This window comes from Citrus clementina, unplaced genomic scaffold (assembly GCF_000493195.1).
Source record: "Citrus clementina cultivar Clemenules unplaced genomic scaffold, Citrus_clementina_v1.0 scaffold_1, whole genome shotgun sequence".
NCBI classification, from domain to species: Eukaryota; Viridiplantae; Streptophyta; class Magnoliopsida; order Sapindales; family Rutaceae; genus Citrus; species Citrus x clementina.
Genome location: NW_006263303.1, coordinates 22,490,053 through 22,509,450, shown reverse-complemented (window position 1 = coordinate 22,509,450; position 19,398 = coordinate 22,490,053). Strand labels below are relative to the sequence as shown.

General features: G+C 36.5%; 1 protein-coding gene across 1 annotated transcript; it reads left to right on the top strand.

The window, feature by feature from the left end:
* The first annotated feature begins 4,906 nt into the window (after positions 1–4,906).
* On the top strand, positions 4,907–11,177 carry LOC18054595. Its single transcript, XM_006452329.2, has 9 exons — positions 4,907–5,625; positions 6,011–6,056; positions 6,169–6,247; positions 6,337–6,382; positions 6,469–6,567; positions 8,137–8,205; positions 8,292–8,679; positions 9,004–9,149; positions 9,240–11,177. The coding sequence occupies exons 1-9, from the start codon at positions 5,212–5,214 to the stop codon at positions 10,614–10,616; spliced, it is 2,664 nt and encodes an 887-aa protein (XP_006452392.2). The 5' UTR covers positions 4,907–5,211; the 3' UTR covers positions 10,617–11,177.
* Positions 11,178–19,398: the final 8,221 nt, after the last annotated feature.

Below are 19,398 nucleotides of genomic sequence, written 5' to 3'. Positions count from 1 at the left end.
CATTTTCACGACTACAGTCGTGTAAATACATACATACGTGACTGCTGTCGTGTATGTCGGGTGCAGAAAAAAAATTTGACAACAACTTCAGATTTTAACGAATGTAGTTATAAAATCCATCAAATAACAGTCATATGATGCAAATGTAATGAAAATATGAGTTGCTTTAGTGTTTATCACAGACCAAACAAAACCCTAAAAATAATATAATGTCAACAAATTGAATAGATAGCCCAAAATAAAATAAAAAAAGTTTCAAATACCTTATTCATGGGATGAATAATACACCTAGCTGCAAACAAAAATCTCAGTGCATTAGCTGTTTGTGAGTGATTTTGAGTGTGGCGTGAGTTTTTGTATAGGTGATAAATACGTGAGAAGCAAAGAGTATTGTGAGTTGTGTGTGTGTTTTATATTTTTCTTTAGGGATATTTTAGACAATGTACCACATAAAAAAACATATTTAGATAATTTTTAAACATGGGGTATATTTAACTAAATACACTACTTTTAAGGTATATTTAATTAAAAACTCCCAGCATGGGAGGTTAGGAAAGGGAGGGAAGGGAAAATAGAGTTGTAAAATGGAGGAGACTGTAGAAGCTTAGGCCGTTCGTTCTGATGGACGGCCCAAATTAAAATTGGGCCTTTATTTTATTAACTAAAGAGCCCACTTGATGAAATCTGTCTATTAGTGAATTTGCTTATCTGTTAATTACCCTCTGGTACAAGTATGCTAAATTTTAACGTGCTTTTTTAACTTTGCCTAAAGAAGATTCGAAATAGTCAACAATGTTATAAGTTTTTAATCAATTTTTTGTTGTTTAATTAAGAAAATAAAAATATTTCAAATAAATTAAGAAAATTCGGAAATTCAAAAAAATTAAAACAAAAAATCATTTTTTTTACATATGAAGAACACTTTTTTTCTTTTTTTCTCTTTTAAATAAACTAATGACATGTTTGGTTTGAAGAAATGAAATGAGAGGAGAGGAAAGGAGAAAAAAAGAAAGAAATAAGAGAAGAAATAAAATTTGATATGAAACCGTTCCCCCCCCCCCCCCCCCCCTCCCCCAACCCTCTCATTATGCTTCTCTCTTCTCATTTCGCTCAACCAAACAGACACCGAAAGGTCTATCGGGGTATAGTTGTGAGGCAACTAGACTTAAAAGCCTTAGCTGCAAGTGTATTAGAAACGATGGCTTTCAAGCCAATTTGATTTTTTTTTATAATTGTTTGATAAAAAAAAAACTTATAATATTTTTGCTAATTTTGTGAAAAGAAATATTATTTACAAGTCATAATTACCAAACACAATAAATTATTCTACCATATTTATACATTTTCACTGCCGTGGTGTCTTAAGAGTACAATACTTAATATCAGACATTGCCTACCGCATTTTATGTTAGGAATAACAATTTTTAATCCTAATTATATTGTCATTTTTCCTCTTTAGTTTATTTATTCTCTTCTGTATAACCTTAATAAAACTCACTAATTGAACCAATTCCAATAAGATTCAATATATATATATATATACATCAAAAGTCCCTTTCATTTGTTGTTCAACATCTTGCTTAACTAGACATTTGTAGATAGATAAACAATTGAAAGAACTAGTATTGGATCAATTTTTGAATATTAATTAGTTCAACGAACATGTTCACAAATCACCAATGGTGATAGAAGAACCTTAAAATTGAATTCGTTGAATATGACTTGGAGCAACTCTTGACTTGTTAAAGAAATATTATAATATACTAATCGCTAATCTTCTGACAGCATTGCATGGATATATTTTTCCTAATTTTATCATTGAATTAAACATGGATTATCAAAAATATTGAGCAATTTTAATAAGAGTGATAGAAGAATCCTCAGTGCTTTATCGATTATAAATTTATAATTTGATAAAATATTAAGTTATAAAATTTTAATTTAAAAAAATGTGAGAAGATTAAAACATTTTGATAAAAAATAATTTTTTTTATAACTATCTTCACATTTTAATCTTTTTATATTTTTTAATCAAAATTTTATGACTTTTTTTTTTTTTTTTGAGTTAAAATAACATTGTTGTGTATAGAACGCGTTAGTTATAGCCAATACGAATCGCCACCCATACCAGCATCTAAGTCCCCGTCTGAAATGGACAGATGCTAGCAGACAAGTCGAGAGTATCCTTAACATGAACATCGTTGTCTTCTTGATGGATCCTCTTGCTTCCAAATTTTGTTTCATTTATCTTTTTCGATAAATCTTTAATTCGTTCGATTCCAAAAAAAAAAAAAATAATAATTAATATCAGAAAAAAAATAAATTAATCGGTTTCATTAACATTAAGATATTCTGTAAAACTTCATAATTTGATGGTTGACAATTAAATTGCCAACTGGCACAACAAAATTTTTGAAAATTGTTGTTCGCAAACACAAATTTGTAATCTTATTCATTGAACAACAAAAAATACAAATTTGAAAAATATTTTCAATTCATCGTCATGGACGACAAGTAATTTTTAGTTAAACTATCGTAACAGTCAGCTAATAACTCAAATTTATTCGTTCAAATGACCCAAATCGAATCATTTTCAAATAGTTCAAGTTAATATCAAATGCTTCAAATTACAGTAACTGAGCAATTCATAAGCTTTTATTCTTTTTAATGTTATTGGTTCGGAATAAAACAATGTTGAAGAAGTGGGAAAATCCTCTTTCAGTGCAGGTACGATATAAGAATTTTAACATGGCTGACGACTTATTATAGCGAAAATAAGATTTTCATATAATAGTGGAGAAAGCTGAAGGAAGGAAAGGAAGAAAAAAACAATCTTAGAAATTAACGTGCGTCAACAATAAGTTAATTAGAATTTTAAACTCCAGTATCATTTACAATTAGTGCAATTTTAGGGCGGCTGATGCTGATATCCGTCGTTTCTAATTAAAAAACAACGCAAAATATAGGCACGGATTCAAAGTAAGTGAACCGATGTGGCCACCGCAGAAGGGAGAGACAAGAAAGTAGGAGGAGGAGAAAAAAAAAAAAATTCTTGGTCCCGCCACTTTGAAAAATATGCGACGCGATTGGGTACAGTAATGGTTCGCATCCCCACGATGCGAATCAAACGGCCAACAGTTATTTTCCACAGTTGTCCGATCTTGAAACACGTCTTATGCTGAATGTTCATTGATTGAAGCATCATAATTTCCATCACCAAACTCTGGCCCCAGTCACGGGAGAGAAAAATACAAAAAGTGGGACCCTGCATCCCCTACGCTCCAACGTATTAGTGGGGCCCGACTTGTTAAGCAAAGCGAGTAGCTGAAATTCAGGACGGAATTACACTTGTTAGTATACCCGCTCTCTGTTCTGCTGCTGCGCTGAAAGCTTTTTCGGCTTTTATGTTAGTGGGCCACCGGACGAGACACCACCGCCCGATTAGTTTGAGATAATGATCAGACTGCTATGACTTGAAATAATGGTAAAATTAAGATTCATTATTATTTTTTATTAAATTTGGTATCCAAAGATTGTATTAGGCTTTAATTAATTTAAATTCAAACTGAATACGATCATTAAAACAGTAAAATTTTATCAATAAATATTTAATATAATTATATTTTTAAGTGAAAATCTTAATTAAGATAGAATAATTTTATACCGCGCATGTCGGTACAATTAATATTGATTATTCGGAGAGGTTCTTTGATCCCGATGTTTTTTTAACGGTTGTGATTTCAGATGAATGGTGGACCGAAAAGGCAGAGTGACGATTTTGTTCCCACTAATGGAAAGGCGGTAAACAAGGTGGAAATGACCAATGTTTCCTTTCAGCAGCCACTAAGTAAGCGAATTTTAGTGGCTTGTTTAGTCAAAGTGATGGAATAGACCGGCCACTATTGTTGGACCTCTGAGCCCATGGCGGTGTCTTTCAAAACTCTGGTTTTGAAAAATTTTTAGAGTTTTTTCCACCCGCTTTTATGGCGCGTGGGTACAAGACCGTTCTCTAATTGCTGCGCCACTGAGCCGTTTTCAGCAGCTCCACTAATCAGCTTAAAAAGTTTCCTGCTTGATTGCACCAAAGCTCTCCTCAATTATTAGTATGCAATCGTCCACCAATGAGCTTCATTCAAGTTTCACTTCTGTCCAAAATTTAATGAGTTATGGGCATTAATCAAGTTTGTTTGAATGCTTAATTTATTTCACTTTCAATCCGAAAACATTCTAATTTATTGCTTGAAAATAAAATAAAGAAAATGGAAATATGTTTTACCATTACTTGAGACTTGAGAGCTAGATCAAAGATGTTTCAATGATTATAGTTTTAAAGCAAGATAGAGGATGTTTGAATTAAAATGCTAGTGACGTGAAATGGGCAATCTAACTATTAATTAATAGTTAACTCATACGGTTATTGAAGTTAGGATTTAAGACCTGAGTTCTTAAAAGACCATTTTTTATTATTGGAGTTAAAACTTATAGTTCATTGTCAATTAATTTACTACCTAGACGTGTTGCATAATGATTAATAATAATTGTGAGCATTATCTATATTAAAGTTATACTTCTTTAAATTATAAAAGTGAAAACAAAATCTCATTGAATCAATATTAAATAACTAACCAATGATGTTATTGATCATATTTTTCATCATTCGGCAACGCATTACCATCGGAATAGTTAGCTCATTTCAATTTTTATTCCCAAAAAAAAAAAACAAAAATAGTTGTAAATTGAAGTTAATTTTTCCCGGGTGACGTGGTGGAGTATTTTTCCAAAGCCTTTACGTGACCAGTAGAGAGACACTAACAAACCGTGTATTACACGCGACAAATCAGACTTCAGAAACATCTGCCAGAATAAAAGTGAAAAGAAATAACAAAAAGATCAGTAGATGACGTGACTAAACGGGCAGCTGGCAAAGAGACACGCAAACCCTACGGGGGCAGCGGGCAGCGGGCAGCAACAAACGCCGTATTTCTCAGCCACTAACGCCGTTTTTTCATTAGCACAAATAATCAATCATTTTATTACCCCGAATCGGAGCCACGTCTCGCAAAACCAGGCTCGGACTCAGGTTCGGTTCTCACAAAGCCCTCACTCGAAAAAAGCCAAGCCACCATCCAAAATAAGAGAAAGTGAAAAAAGAGAGAGAGAGAAAGACTGTGAGTTCTTTAGAGAGAGAAAGAGCTCTAGAAAGAGAGAGAAATGGGCCAGATCGTGAAGAGGAAGAAGAAAGGGAGGCCATCGAAGGCGGATCTAGCTCGTCGACCTATTTCCCCGACGCCGGCCACGGAATCTGAGGTCAGGCGCAGCCTCCGCCGCCGAAATGTACGATACGACATCGACTACTACGAGGATTACTTCGACGAAGAGGACGAAGACGAGGAAGAGGAGAAAAGGAGAGAGAAGAAGCTCAAGCTTGTAGTCAAGCTGAATCAAAGAAGCGACTCGACCGAGCCGACTCGAAGCCACTCTCGCTCGTCGGCGCGTGCGGAACACGCGTCGGATGACGAGGATGAAGATGAAGACGATAAGCCGTTGAAGAAGAGGAAAATCAACGGCGGTGATTTTAGTGAGAGTGATGATGAAGAAGAAGAAAATAATTATGATGAGGAGGAGGTAAGTTTACGAGTTAATTTGGTCGAAAATTCCAGCTCAGCCGAAGTATCGGAGAATTTTTCTTTGTTTTTTGGGTTCGACTTGTGTCGGGTATTTAGAATTTTAGAGGGCGATGATAACTGTCGAGTCAACTGTCAAAAGAAAAAAAAAACTAACAACAGAATCTGATGATAATACACACACGCTCCTACTTGCTCTCTCACTTCACTTGTGTCTGTCTTTCTTTCTCTCTCTATCCAACACCCTTTGTTTATGTTTTGTGTACCTACGTATTGTGTTGTCTGCTTTAACTGTCGCTGTCCCTCTGTCTCTGTCTTTCTCTCTCCCTTTCTCGCACGCGCAGCTATAAATTTTTGCTTCACCCTAATTGTATTTTTTAAAACAGGGGAGGAGACGAAAGGTTCAGTCTAAAGGGCATGACTCGCCTCCAGGTTTGTTTTCGGATTCCAAAAAATTCGGGTTTTGGAAGTGGATTCTGACTTTTGAGGTATGGTGGGTAAATTTGATGTGGGTTTGTGGAATTTGTTCTCTTCTTTGGATCAGGGACGCCAAATGATCGTCAATCTGGGATTCCAATGCCTGATAAGAAGTCTTTGGAGTTGATTCTGGACAAATTGCAAAAGTGGGTGACTGCTGTTTACTCTCTCTGTCTTTCTGCCTAGGGTGATGGTTTGTTGGGTTGCTTATTGTTTTTGGGTCTAATTGTGGCAGGAAGGACACATATGGAGTGTATGCAGAACCGGTTGATCCTGAGGAGGTGTGTGGAATTTCTTTTTGAAAACTCAGTTTGCTTTTGGAAGACATTTCTTGTGTTTGGGATTGAAGTAGTGATTGTTTTTGTAGCTTCCGGATTATCATGATGTGATAGAGAATCCAATGGACTTCACCACGGTGAGGAAGAAGTTGGCAAATGGATCATATTCTTCCTTGGACCAATTTGAGGTTGGTACTTATGCTTCCCCAAGTTTGGTTCTTAGTGCTGAAACTTTGCTTGGAGTTTGGGGCTTTTTACCAATCCTGAGTAACGGATTGCATTTTTGGTGTCGACATTGTCAGAGAGTGTTCATCTTTTAGTGTACTCAAGCAAGCTATGAAACAGATCACCTGCTATTATCGGCTCAATGGTGCCTAAGTCTTTGGATGTTTGATGCGGATATTGGATTCTTCTTCCCTTGAACTTTGCTTATGCTGGCAATATCTAGCAGAGCTGCTTTAGTATGTATTTAGACTGTTTGATATTATTCATTCCATGTAGCCTGTAGGTTATATGCTTAAGCAAGTTTATAGATCACCTCAAGGTGCATCCCTCTGCTGACACAAGAATATTCATGGGGAGGGAGGGGAAGCTGTTTGTCAAGCTTATGAACTTGCAATTACTTCCTTTCTGTTTTTTTTTTTTTTGGGCGGGGGGGGGGGGGGGGGGGGGGGTTGTGTGGAAAAGAAAAGGCAGTAGGATTAATGCAAGGCTGCTAGCACTTCCAGATTAAACTGAAATTATTTTCATTGAGTTCCAAGTGAAATGGGAATTTGTTGTCTATTTTGTGATTTGATGTAGAACTTTTATTTCATGTTCATTGAATAGGCTGGTTTGAGGATTCTTATAAAGTAAATGTGCAGCTTTGTACTAGAGCTAAGAAACTATCTAATTGCACTTGTTTAGGAGTGGGAAGCGAGACCTTGTTAGTGAGTGTGTTGATTGATTGTAGGACTTCAGGTCCTTTGTGGCCCCATGTAGTTGCATTGGGATACGTGATCCTTGCTATAGAGGTAGTTTGCTCTTTTCATCAATGATCTAGCTCAATCAGGTGGATGAAGATACCATAGAAAATAAGAGTACCACCACATTTCAGTAGTTCATTGCCTCCTAGCTTTTGAGCTCATTTTCAGTTGATCTTGCTGTTGTTATGATTACCACTGCTACCTCTTCCAGTTCGGGTAAGATTTGAAAATGTAGTAGTATTTCAAGAATGTTGCCGCAGTTTAGATGGGCATGAATGTTCCTTGTTAATGAGAATTTTCTTATCAAGAGTTTGTGTATGTTCCTTTTAAGGTTGGGCCAAACAAATAATCAGATGTCACGTGAATATCCATGACATTTTTTTACATGCTGATTTTCTATGGATGTTTCTCGCAAGTTCCCTTGCTGCTTATGTTCTTGATTATTTTATTTATTTATTTTCTTGATACTACTCATTGATTTGTAACATAACCTATCTCTTACTATAATTACCAAACACTTGTCTTCTCTTTCCTGACAGTGGCGATGGTTGGTTTCTGTCTAATTTATTCAAAATGTTTAGTTGATGATCATTTCTGTGCAACATATACCTGGCCAAAAGTTCCACAATTGAGTGAGCATAATCAGTTAACATAGATGACTCTATATTTGTTGTTCCATTTGATTTCTGATATATGGTTATTAATATCTCATAAGCCTGCCATTTCTTTGCTGGAAAATTATTTTTTAGACATGTATTGATTTATTTGTAAAGCTGGTTCTCTTTAATGCAGAGTGACGTTTTTCTAATATGCACAAATGCAATGCAATACAATGCACCAGACACTGTATACCATAAACAGGTATAATGCTTTCTTCTCCTTATTCACTTATTGTTCTTCGTCTACTTGTTTGGTGTGTTAATCCAATAGTATGATTATTTGAAAAGGCACGTGCCATTCAAGAGCTGGCAAAGAAAAAATTCCATAGGTTAAGAGCTGGCATTGAGCGTTCTGAGAAAGAGCTCAAACCAGAGAAAGAGCTCAACCTAGAGAAGGAACTCAGGTTAGAGAAGGACCTTAAGTCAGAACCAAAAACAAAATCTAGCATTTTGGTTAAAAAGCAGACAAAGAAGCATTTCAGCCGCACCATACAGGAACCAGTTGGATCTGATTTCTCCTCTGGTGCCACTCTTGCCACCACTGGAGATATCCAAAATGGTTCTGTTGCAACCCAAGCTGGCGGTTGTGAGAGGCCCACCAATACTGATGCAATTGTGGATGGTAACTCATCCCTGGCTGATAATAATTTGGAGAAAGTGGAAGAACTATCATCAGGTATTACGGCTTAAGTGGTATTTTGAATTTATGATAATCTTAAATTTCAGAGTTAAAGATTTAAAGAGGATAAGATGACGATACTACTTTTGTTATGTTTTCCTGGAAATTGGTTCTATCTTTGTGGACTTCCTGTTCACTTTTTGCACTTTTTTTCCTTCTTAATAAAAGTTTCTCAGTTTTGTTAAAAATAAAATAAAATAAAAAATTTACAATGCCAGAATATGTGATGGCTGATGTTGTGCTGATATTAGACAAGAATCATATCATGAAGGTATTTTTTTCTTTGTATTCTCTTTCCTTCTGATTTCTTCGGTGTTTCAGCGAAGGGTCTCTTATCTAAACTGGGACGAAAACCAGCTGTGCCTGATGAGAACCGTCGTGCAACTTATAGCATATCAACTCAACCAGTGGTCAGATCGGACTCAATATTTACAACCTTTGAGGGAGAAACCAAGCACCTAGTTGCTGTATGTAACAAAACGAATTTATCTTTTTTTATTCTTTCAGTACTTATATCCTGTGCTGAAAATCATATTCTTTCTGGTTTTTTCTATCAGGTTGGCCTTCATGCAGAATATTCCTATGCTAGGAGCCTGGCTCGTTTTGCTGCAACTCTTGGTCCTGTTGCTTGGAAGGTTGCCTCACGGAGGATTGAACAAGCACTACCTGCAGGATGTAAGTTTGGTCGGGGATGGGTTGGAGAATATGAACCACTTCCTACCCCGGTATTAATGCTTGAGACCTGTACACAGAAAGAATCTGCTTTGTTTAGTAAGTTGCAGTCTACTGCTGATGTGCGGAAGGATGATACAGCCTTTAGAATCCCTATTCCGGCTAAGGTGCATCCTGTGCATCGGCCTATTTCGGAAGGGAATTCTCCTCTGTTTCGTCCTGCTAATGGCCTCACCCCGGAAGGAAAGACGCCGCACTTTTCTTCTGCTGGAAAGAAGCCTTCGACCCCTGTTAACGCCATTAAGCAAAAGCACAATCCATTTTCTAGGACTTCTGCTGAGCCTGAGAATAAGGTCTCAAAGCAAGTGGAACTGAACTTGCCACCCTCGGCAAACCAAAGTAAAGGTGATACTGTTGCTGGAAAGCAGGTTTCAGTTAAATTAGAAACAGGAGTATCTAGGTCAACTGAGATGGTGCCAAGGAACATGCATCTTCTGCAATCTTCACCCTCAAAACAGCAAAATGGAAATGTGACAAGTAATTCTGGAAATGCTAGAGTGATCAGTCCATCTTCTAATAATGTTCCTAGTCAAATGGCCGGGGCAGCTACATTCTTTCCTCATGGGCCGGAGCAGGGCCGTAGTGATTCTGTTCATTTGATGAAAACATTAAATGAGAAGGCTCAAAAGCAACAGAACTCTTCAAATCAATCTGCAATTAATACCCCACCAGTAATGCCATCAGTTCCATCTGTAAGAAGAGATGACTCAGGCAATGCTGCTGCTGTCGCCGCCCGTGCATGGATGTCCATTGGGGCTGGAGGGTTTAAACCACCGGCTGAAAATTCCACCTCGCCCAAAAATCAGATTTCTGCTGAGTCGTTATACAACCCAACTCGAGAATTCCATACACAAATTTCACGAGCTAGAGGGGAGTTTCCTCTTTCTGTAGGCATGCAGTTTCAGACCGAGAAGAACAGCTTTCCACCTCAGGGATTTATGCCACAACCTGTTCGTGCAGTAAATGAAGCACATTTCCAAAATAGACCCATGGTTTTCCCTCAATTATTAACAAATGATTTTGCTAGGTTCCAGATGCAGTCCCCCTGGCGAGGCCTTAGCCCACATTCCCAGCCAAGACCGAGGCAGGAAGGACTTCCTCCAGACTTGAATATTAGCTTCCAGTCCCCAGGATCTCCTGTGAAACAATCTACAGGTGTTCTTGTAGACTCACAGCAGCCAGACCTGGCTTTGCAGCTCTGAGTATGGATTGTTTTCTCAAGGAATTGGAGAATTAGGGAAAAGTTGAAGTAAATTCAGCTTGAGTTGTTGCCACTCTCCTGTCTCGTATGCCTCAAGCATTTGACATGGCCATGAAAGGCCTGTCTCCAAAATTGGGATGAGATTAAGTCTGCAGTCTTGGATGAAGTAGGTTACCAATGGAGATATCAGATTGCATCCTTGGCCAGGCTCCTTTTTAGTGATGATTCTTGGTGAGCCTCGGGGGAGAGGATAATTTTGGTTAGAGCTTCTTTCTTTCTGTAATCATTTCCTAACAAGAATTACTGACTTTGAAAATGGAATGCCACGTATCTCTGAAATCCCCGGGAGCTAAATTCTTGGAAGAGTTGAGTAGCGCGGTGATTTTTTGCATGATCGTTGTCTATTGTTCAGAAGTTCTGGATTAGATTTAGAAGTACATGTGAAACTTAGTTGATGCCTTGTACCTTGTACATATATTACAGATGTACGAGAATTATTTCTTAGAGCTGTATTCGATGCCTTCCCACTTAATTGCATAAGTCATGCCACTTCACCTGATCAGCCAGTATTGTTGCGTTATTTTTGCAAATTGTAAATGTCTCGTGTCTTACGCTTAAACTTACGGGTCTTAGTTTTTGAAGAATGGCCAGTGTAAATCAGGCGTGGTTGATAATCGGCTCAAACTTTAAACGCTAAAACAGCATTAACCCCAACACAAAAGTACGCAAAATTGCACCCCTCTTTAATTTGGGATTTATGACTACCCAAGTACGCTCATTCCAAACAAAAAAAAAAAAAGTTTTGTATATATTGATCCAGTTTTATAAATATAGGATCAATCTAGTTTTTAAGTCCTTGTACAGGAGCATTGGTGAGGCCAAAGAGTGATCTTTGATCTCCACTGCGCATCATGCAAGTAGTATAGTGTAAGATAGGTTTTGGGTGTAATAGGACTTGAACTCCTACTAACAATTGTGAGAACAGTAGTTTGAGTCCCCATACACTCAACTTCTCACAACTAAACATGATTGTATTGAATAAATTTATAACCTTTGTCTCTTGTGAAATGTGAGTGGAGCAGAGACATCCCTCGCTTGTGAATGTTTATTTATCTGGGCAAGTATTTCATAAAGTTTAATGTAATATTGTAGTCCCAATTATATGTCTGATTATAAATATCAGTGTAATTATCTATTGTAATAGCAGTTATAAATATATGATGTAATATCAGTAATCTGATAGATAATCAATATTAAAAAAAAAAAGGACTTGAACTCCTAGAAATAGGATTGACTACAGATTCGGACCATAGCACATGCTTTTATAAAATTGTATGATTCTCTTGATCTAAAATCAAATAATTTTCCCATGAACAAGTTCTATTTGATATGGATAGGACTAATTTGAAAGAATATTTTTTGTCAAAAAAAAAGTAGTATTGTATATGTTGATCCATTTTTATAAGTATAGGATCAATCCAGTTTTTAGGTTCTTGTACGTCCGGTAGTGGCAGTCTGGCAGAACTCTGTAGAGTGTAGAACAAACAAATTATAAGTTGCCTACGCCAACCCTCAAATTATATTTATTTGTACTTTAACCTCATTTAGTCATCGATAATTGCAGTAAGGTCCTGAATATTTTATGATTATGAACGCTAAAAAGTATTTTCTTGTTACTACTTGACCTAAAAAATAGTCGTTGTTAATATAACAAAATGACTCCAGATCAAATATTTTGCATCCGCTACTGGATAGTAGGATCATGATCAAATTGTTGAAAAATCAAGGCAATTACATTATCTTCCCTAAAAAAGATCAGAGGCAATTACATCATCCATTATAGAAATAGTAGAAATATATATATAAAAAAAATATTACTCCTCCCTCTTAACAAAGATTTTGGACCTTTACTGAGAAGACAAGATAAACTAATTACCCATGCCCCCTCTCATTTATTCAGAAACCTCTTGCGAATTGCAAATGCAAATCCTCTTGTGCAATATATAAAATAAAACTATAAATGCAACAATAAGTTAACAGAGTCATGTACTTACAGCTGAAAATAATCACTAAAAACTTGCTTCCTTTCTCCTTAAAATTCCGGAAAATGCAATCCACACTCTATGTTTTTTCTCGTTCTTCAAACTCTTCCACCCGCATTTCTTCTGATCCTTTAAGACACAGACGTCGCCGTTGCACACGTACCGTTTTCCGTCGAAGGATTCCGAAAAACAGCCGAAAATATGTGAGAAAAATGCCATGGGAGATATTTTTAATTTCTATCTCTAAAGTAAATGATCCTGTATAATTCAGGGTCAGTTTAGGCCGTGTTTGCACAAAATATACATTCATAATAGATCACAAGTGAGCAAATGACATTTTACTCGTTAAAAACATGTCAATATTGGTAGGTTTTGACCATATGGGTTTTATTTTTATATTTTTATTATTCGGAAGGCGGCTTCCACCACCATCTGTTTGAGCACAAAAAATGAGACACGTTTCATCTTTAAAAACCATTAATTATTTCTTTTAATAAAGATTATGGACCAAACATGCATGGTCTTTAATTTGACTGAAGAATAGGTTTGGTTTTTTTTTTTTTTTTTTCTATAGTCACACTTGGATGTCAAGAAAACATGAAAAATCATGCGCGTAAATGTTTCCATGTTCACACACCAAAACGGGTGTATTGCAAGTGGAGAATATAAATATATATAAGTTGTAATACTATAAGTTATTATTATTATTACTATTATTATTAATAAAAAAAATAGCATAAAAAATAATAAGATCGATCAAATCGTCCTAGTATAACAATTTCTGTTCGGGTTTCTGAAAAAGTTGGGATACAATCCAAAAGCTTTTTGATTGGATAATGTTGTAATAATGAAAGCTGGTTTGACGTCCGGAAAATTTGTTTTGAATATGAGAAACCGAAAATGGGTTTGGTATAATTCAAAGAAAACCACGTTTTGGCTCAGTGGTTAACTTGTTATGAGGCTTCGAGTCTCTTCCTGCATGATATGAGGAACCCTATGAGTAGGTCTTTCCTCCATTGAAGCGTATTTTTGAACTCGTATATGATTAGATTATTTTTAAAATAACGGCAGTTAAATGAATCTGTATAAAACCTCTATAAAATAATATTTTTGAGTTTAAGATAAAAATATTACTTTAACAAATAAACGGATTGTTGAAATTGATTAAAAAAAAAAGGAAAAGTCAAATGGGAACACATTGATTGCATTCAAATGGGTGGGTGGACTTTGACAAGCAAAATGCCAATTTTGAACGGCATGATGAATTTGTCAAAAAGGAAGAAAGTTGTTACCGACTTATTAGATTTTTGGTGTAATAGTTTGGTTATAAATTGGAATGTCATTTGATGAGAAATGAGTAGCAATGAGCTTCGGCATTGCTCAAGAAAATAGACATGAAATGTTGGCCATTGAGAGAAGCAATCCAAATCCCAGAGAAGGAATCCAAGTTTTGGTGAGAAATTGAGAGAGAGAAAAGTTTTTAAGCATGTAGTTATATTGAAGGAGCATTTGACTCCTCAATATGGTTATTACGAGTTTGCTTTGTTAAGGGATATTTCTCAGGATTATATATTTGGGGTTTGGGTGAGAGAAAATTATTTATGAGAGTGTGGTTGTAATAATTTTCCATATAAGGAATATTTTTCTCTGGTTGTCTTTTTGACAACGGCCGTGGTTTTTCTCCGGATTTAGAATTTTCCACGTAAATCTTGTGTTGTGTGATTGGTGTATTCTCCATTAAATTTTTCTGTTAATTTGTTGCTTGAAAAATTGCTTGGAGTGATCTTGGGAGGAAGCTCAATTTCCTAACAGTAGTATCAGAGCCAACGGTTTGTACTTGGGGTATACGATACTGTTTATGTAAAGCATATATGTCAACAGCTGGTGTTTTTTAAACTTGGTGGAGTTTGATGTTGTTAAAAAAAAATTAATGGAAGAATGATTTTATTGGCTTGTGGAGAATTCAAGTCAAAGGTGTATCCAATCTGGTATGCACAAAGATTTGAAGGTGTGGACAATTTTTGGCACCTCAAGAAAATTGTCAAGAAGGTGGAGTTGGCTCGGCAAATTATTCCAGAATCAGTAAAGGAGATAATGATATTCTCGTAGATGGTGAGTTTCCTTTTGATAGGAGATTAGGTTAGTTCTTTTGGCATGTAAATCTCTAAGTTGCCATGAAAGAGAACATGCTATGATCAGCGGGGTACACAAGTTTGCACGCGGGCATTGGTTTGGTATAAATGCAAGGTGTGTGGTGGAAACGTTATATCATGGCGGAAGAATTCTCAGGGAAACCAAGCATGAGAATTGCACCATAAATTTCAGCAAGATATTTTGACATGTGCCGAGAAAAATCTTAGAATGATTGTTTTTAAGTGGTATACTCTTTATGGTGGAGTATGATAATTCTCTATGTTGAGAATTATGACTGTTGGTGAAGACAGTGTTTTGTAGCAGTAGTTATGATTTTTTTTTTTAATCAAGGTGGAGATTGTTGAAATTGATTAAAAAAAAAAGGAAAAGTCAAATGGGAACACATTGATTGCATTCAAATGGGTGGATGGACTTTGACAAGCAAAATGCCAATTTTGAACCGCATGATGAATTTGTCAAAAAGGAAGAAAGTTGTTGCCGACTTATTAGATTTTTGGTGTGATAGTTTGGCTATAAATTGGAATGTCATTTGATGAGAAATGAGTAGTAATGAGCTTCGGCGTTGCTCAAGAAAATAGACATGAAATGTTGGCCATTGAGAAGCAATCCAAATCCCAGAAAAGGAATCCAAGTTTTGGTGAGAAATTGAGAGAGAGAGAAGTTCTTAAGCATGTAGTTATATTGAAGGAGCATTTAACTCCTCAATATGGGTATTACGAGTTTGCTTTGTTAAGGGATATTTCTCAGGATTATATATTTGGGGTTTGGGTGAGAGAAAATTATTTATGAGAGTGTGGTTGTAAAAATTTTCCATATAGTGAATATTTTTCTCTGGTTGTCTTTTTGACAACGGCCGTGGTTTTTCTCCGGATTTAGAGTTTTTCACGTAAATCTTGTGTTGTGTGATTGGTGTATTCTCCATTAAATTTTTTTGTTAATTTGTTGCTTGACAAATTGGTTGGAGTGATCTTGGGAGGAAACATTGTCCTCAATGTTTGAAAGGAAAGAAGTAGAGTTTAGAAGACATCACCTGGGTGGTGCAACACAGAAAACAATATTTACAAGCGGAGAGTTAAATCTAATTTGTACTTCTTACTGTGGCTACTGTTACCATCATTATTTGGGCGCTCCAACACAAAGGTCCAGGGGTCTGGCTCCGGTTTATAAGCTTGTAACATATCAAGTAGCTCATTAGCAGTGTGAGCACAAATAAAAAGTTTTTTCACATTAGAAGGAATGAAATAGTTTTTTATTGCATGGTTAAGAAATGCGATAAAGCCATCATAAAAGTTATTAACATTTAACAAACCGATGGGTTTTTGGTGGATGTGCAGATGGGCCCAAGATGCTAGCGTGATAAGTGCCTCTAGTGTTGCAAGATCTCCTGGAAGGAAAATAAAAGCATCAGCATGATTAAGCATTTCAGTTATTCTTTCTTGCATACCTGAGATGACTAACTCTTCTCCAGTTGATGAGTCAGACGAACTGCCCAATGGTTTTAAGACTCTTGGGATGATGCCTAACACTTGACTTCCTCTGATAAAAGCTGCTTCTGAGACCATTTTTGATAACACTCGATTACCTCCTCCATACACCAAGTGTAATTTTCTCGCTGCTATGCTTCGACCAAGATCTATGGCTGCCTCAACGAACTCTTTATGTTTGCCATATGTAAATCCAGAAAGCACACAAATGTTCTTGAATTGTCTATTGGGAGTAGCTGACATTGTGATACTTCTCAAAAACAATTTGTGAGTGCTTGACAAAAAAGAAATCACATTTAAGAGTCTCGGTGATAGTGGGTCATGGTTGTGTATGAGGTAATATGTCAGTGTCAAATAACGCATAAAGCACGTGGCTCGCAAGTCAAAAAGAAAACAGTAAAAAGGAAAAAGTAAATAGTAATAAAATTATTAAAGACAATAATGCAAACAATAAGACAATAGTGAAATAAAATAATAATAAAGTAAAAGGATATTTACAGGTAGTTGCGACTGTGGCTCACATCTTCCTCTGGTTTTACGTCCAGAAACGGCTTGAACGCCCTCTATGGGTCGAGGATAGGCTTCCTATCCAGTTTTCTTATAAACTGGCAAACAGGGTCGTTTATAGTCAGATTCCCGAGACTATATCGTGCATGCTCTTTCTGGAATAATGGCCATAACTGGAGAATCGCTCCTTGCACATATCCACTGGGATGCGTTTCAAGAGACAAAAGGATATCATCCAATGACTCCTTATTCAAGCCATCCCTAATGAATTGAATCTTATCTTCCCTGTTATCAGACATCATTCCTAAAGAACATGGGTTTTTATTGCAACTCATTCTGGCACACTTATGACAAGCAACAGAAATTCTTCGAGCTCGTCGTTTTCTTGCATAATTTCCTTTACCACAACTAGGCATGTATGCAATAAATTTTGTAGGTAACTCACCTGCCGATCGTACTTTAGCCTCGATTAACCAACGGATGTCAGCAGGTATGTTATTCCTCATGAGTAATCGCATGCGTTCGGACCGAGCTTTATATATCGTAAGGAGGGCATTCTGAGGAAATGAAGGGAATCGCTTGTGAAGCTTCGCTAGAATCTCGTTTCTGTCCATACCTTCGTCTCAGAATATCAGTTATTATGGGAAACTAAAGTAACCGACTTGATTGTCACGGAGTACCGTTATTCGCCACTTCACCGGGATAACAAACTAAAGCACACAAATAGAAAAACAAATTAAAACACAATTAAAATCGTCCTCTTATTGAATTTACCTCAAGCTCCAACTGGATATCGTAAACACTTCTCTCAATGTCTCTGAGTTGGCGTTCTAAACCCTCAACATAGGCTACTAACTCTGGTGGTTGTAGAGCCCAAATGCGTTGTGTTTTACAAAATTGAATCTGTCTTTTGAGATGAGTTTTGACACGTTGAAGTGGTTTAAGAATGTTCAGGAGGAACGGTCTAAGTATGAGACTCATGATTAAAAATGATAAGAGAAAACTTAATGATAAAATAAACACACTTATGCAAAAACAATTTCAATTAGCAAAAGAATAATAATAAAAAGAAAGAAAGAAAAATCAAATCAACGAAAAGAAAAAAAATCAATTCAAATTTAGTGGGTCACTCAAATTTATTTCAGTGTTTTCGTCATGTGGTTGGTACTCTAGATATGGCTTTAATCTTTGACCATTAACTTTAAACGTGACACCGTTCTTTGGGTCCTTAATTTCAATTGCCCCATGTGGAAAAACAGTATGAACAATAAATGGGCTAGACCAACGAGAGCGTAACTTACCTGGGAATAGGTGCAAGCGAGAATTGAATAATAGCACTTTCTGACCTAAAGTGAACGATTTTCTCATAATTTGCTTATCATGGAAGATTTTCATTCGTTGCTTGTAAATCTTGGCATTTTCGTATGCATCATTGCGAATTTCTTCAAGTTCTGCAAGCTGTAATCTTCTTTCTGAGCTGGCTTGCTGCATGTCAAAATTAAATTTCTTGATGGCCTATATGCACGATGTTCGAGTTCCACAGGTAGGTGGCAAGCTTTTCCATACACTAGCCTGTAGGGTGACATCCCAATCGGGGTCTTGAAAGCCGTTCTATATGCCTATAATGCATCATCAAGTCTTAATGACCAATCTTTTCTGTCCGGCCTCACCGTCTTTTCTAATATGTGTTTTATTTCTCGATTGGAGATCTCAATTTGGCCACTGGTTTGCGGATGATACGGAGTCGCCACTTTGTGTGTGATTGAATACTTTGTCAAAAGAGCTTTGAATGCTTTGTTACAAAAGTGGGCACCACCATCACTGATTATTGCTCGAGGGAATCCAAAGCGTGAAACAATGTTGCTTTTCAAAAATCCTATCACCACCTTGTGATCATTGGTTTTGCATGGAATTGCTTCTACCCATTTTGATACGTAGTCAACAGCAACCAATATGTATTGGTGGCCAAAAGAAGAGGGAAATGGTCCCATAAAGTCGATACCCCATACGTCAAAAATCTCAACCACTAAAATTGGATTTAGTGGCATCATGTTCCTTCGTGTAATGCTTCCCATTCGTTGACACCTATCACATGAAGAACAGAAAGTGTAAGCGTCTCGAAATATAGATGGCCAATAGAAACCACATTGTAAAACTTTAGTCGCTGTTTTCTTAGCACTGAAATGGCCTCCACAAGCTTGTTCATGGCAGAATGAAAGAATATTCTGAATTTCATTTTCTGGGACACATCGTCTAACAATTTGGTCTGCACAATATTTGAACAAATAAGGGTCATCCCAAAAGAAATTCTTTATCTTTGCAAAGAATTTAGCCTTATCTTGCTTGGTCCAATGCTCTGGAAGTTTACCTGTAACAAGATAATTAACTATATCAGCATACCAAGGTAATACTTCCACATTCATTAATTGTTCATCTGGAAATGACTCATTTAATGGTAATGGCTCTGTAATTGTGTCAAAATGGAGACGAGAGAGGTGGTCCGCCACAACATTTTCTGTCCCTTTCTTATCTTTGAATTCTAAGTCAAATTCCTGCAAAAGTAACACCTAACGAATTAGTCTAGCTTTTGCATCTT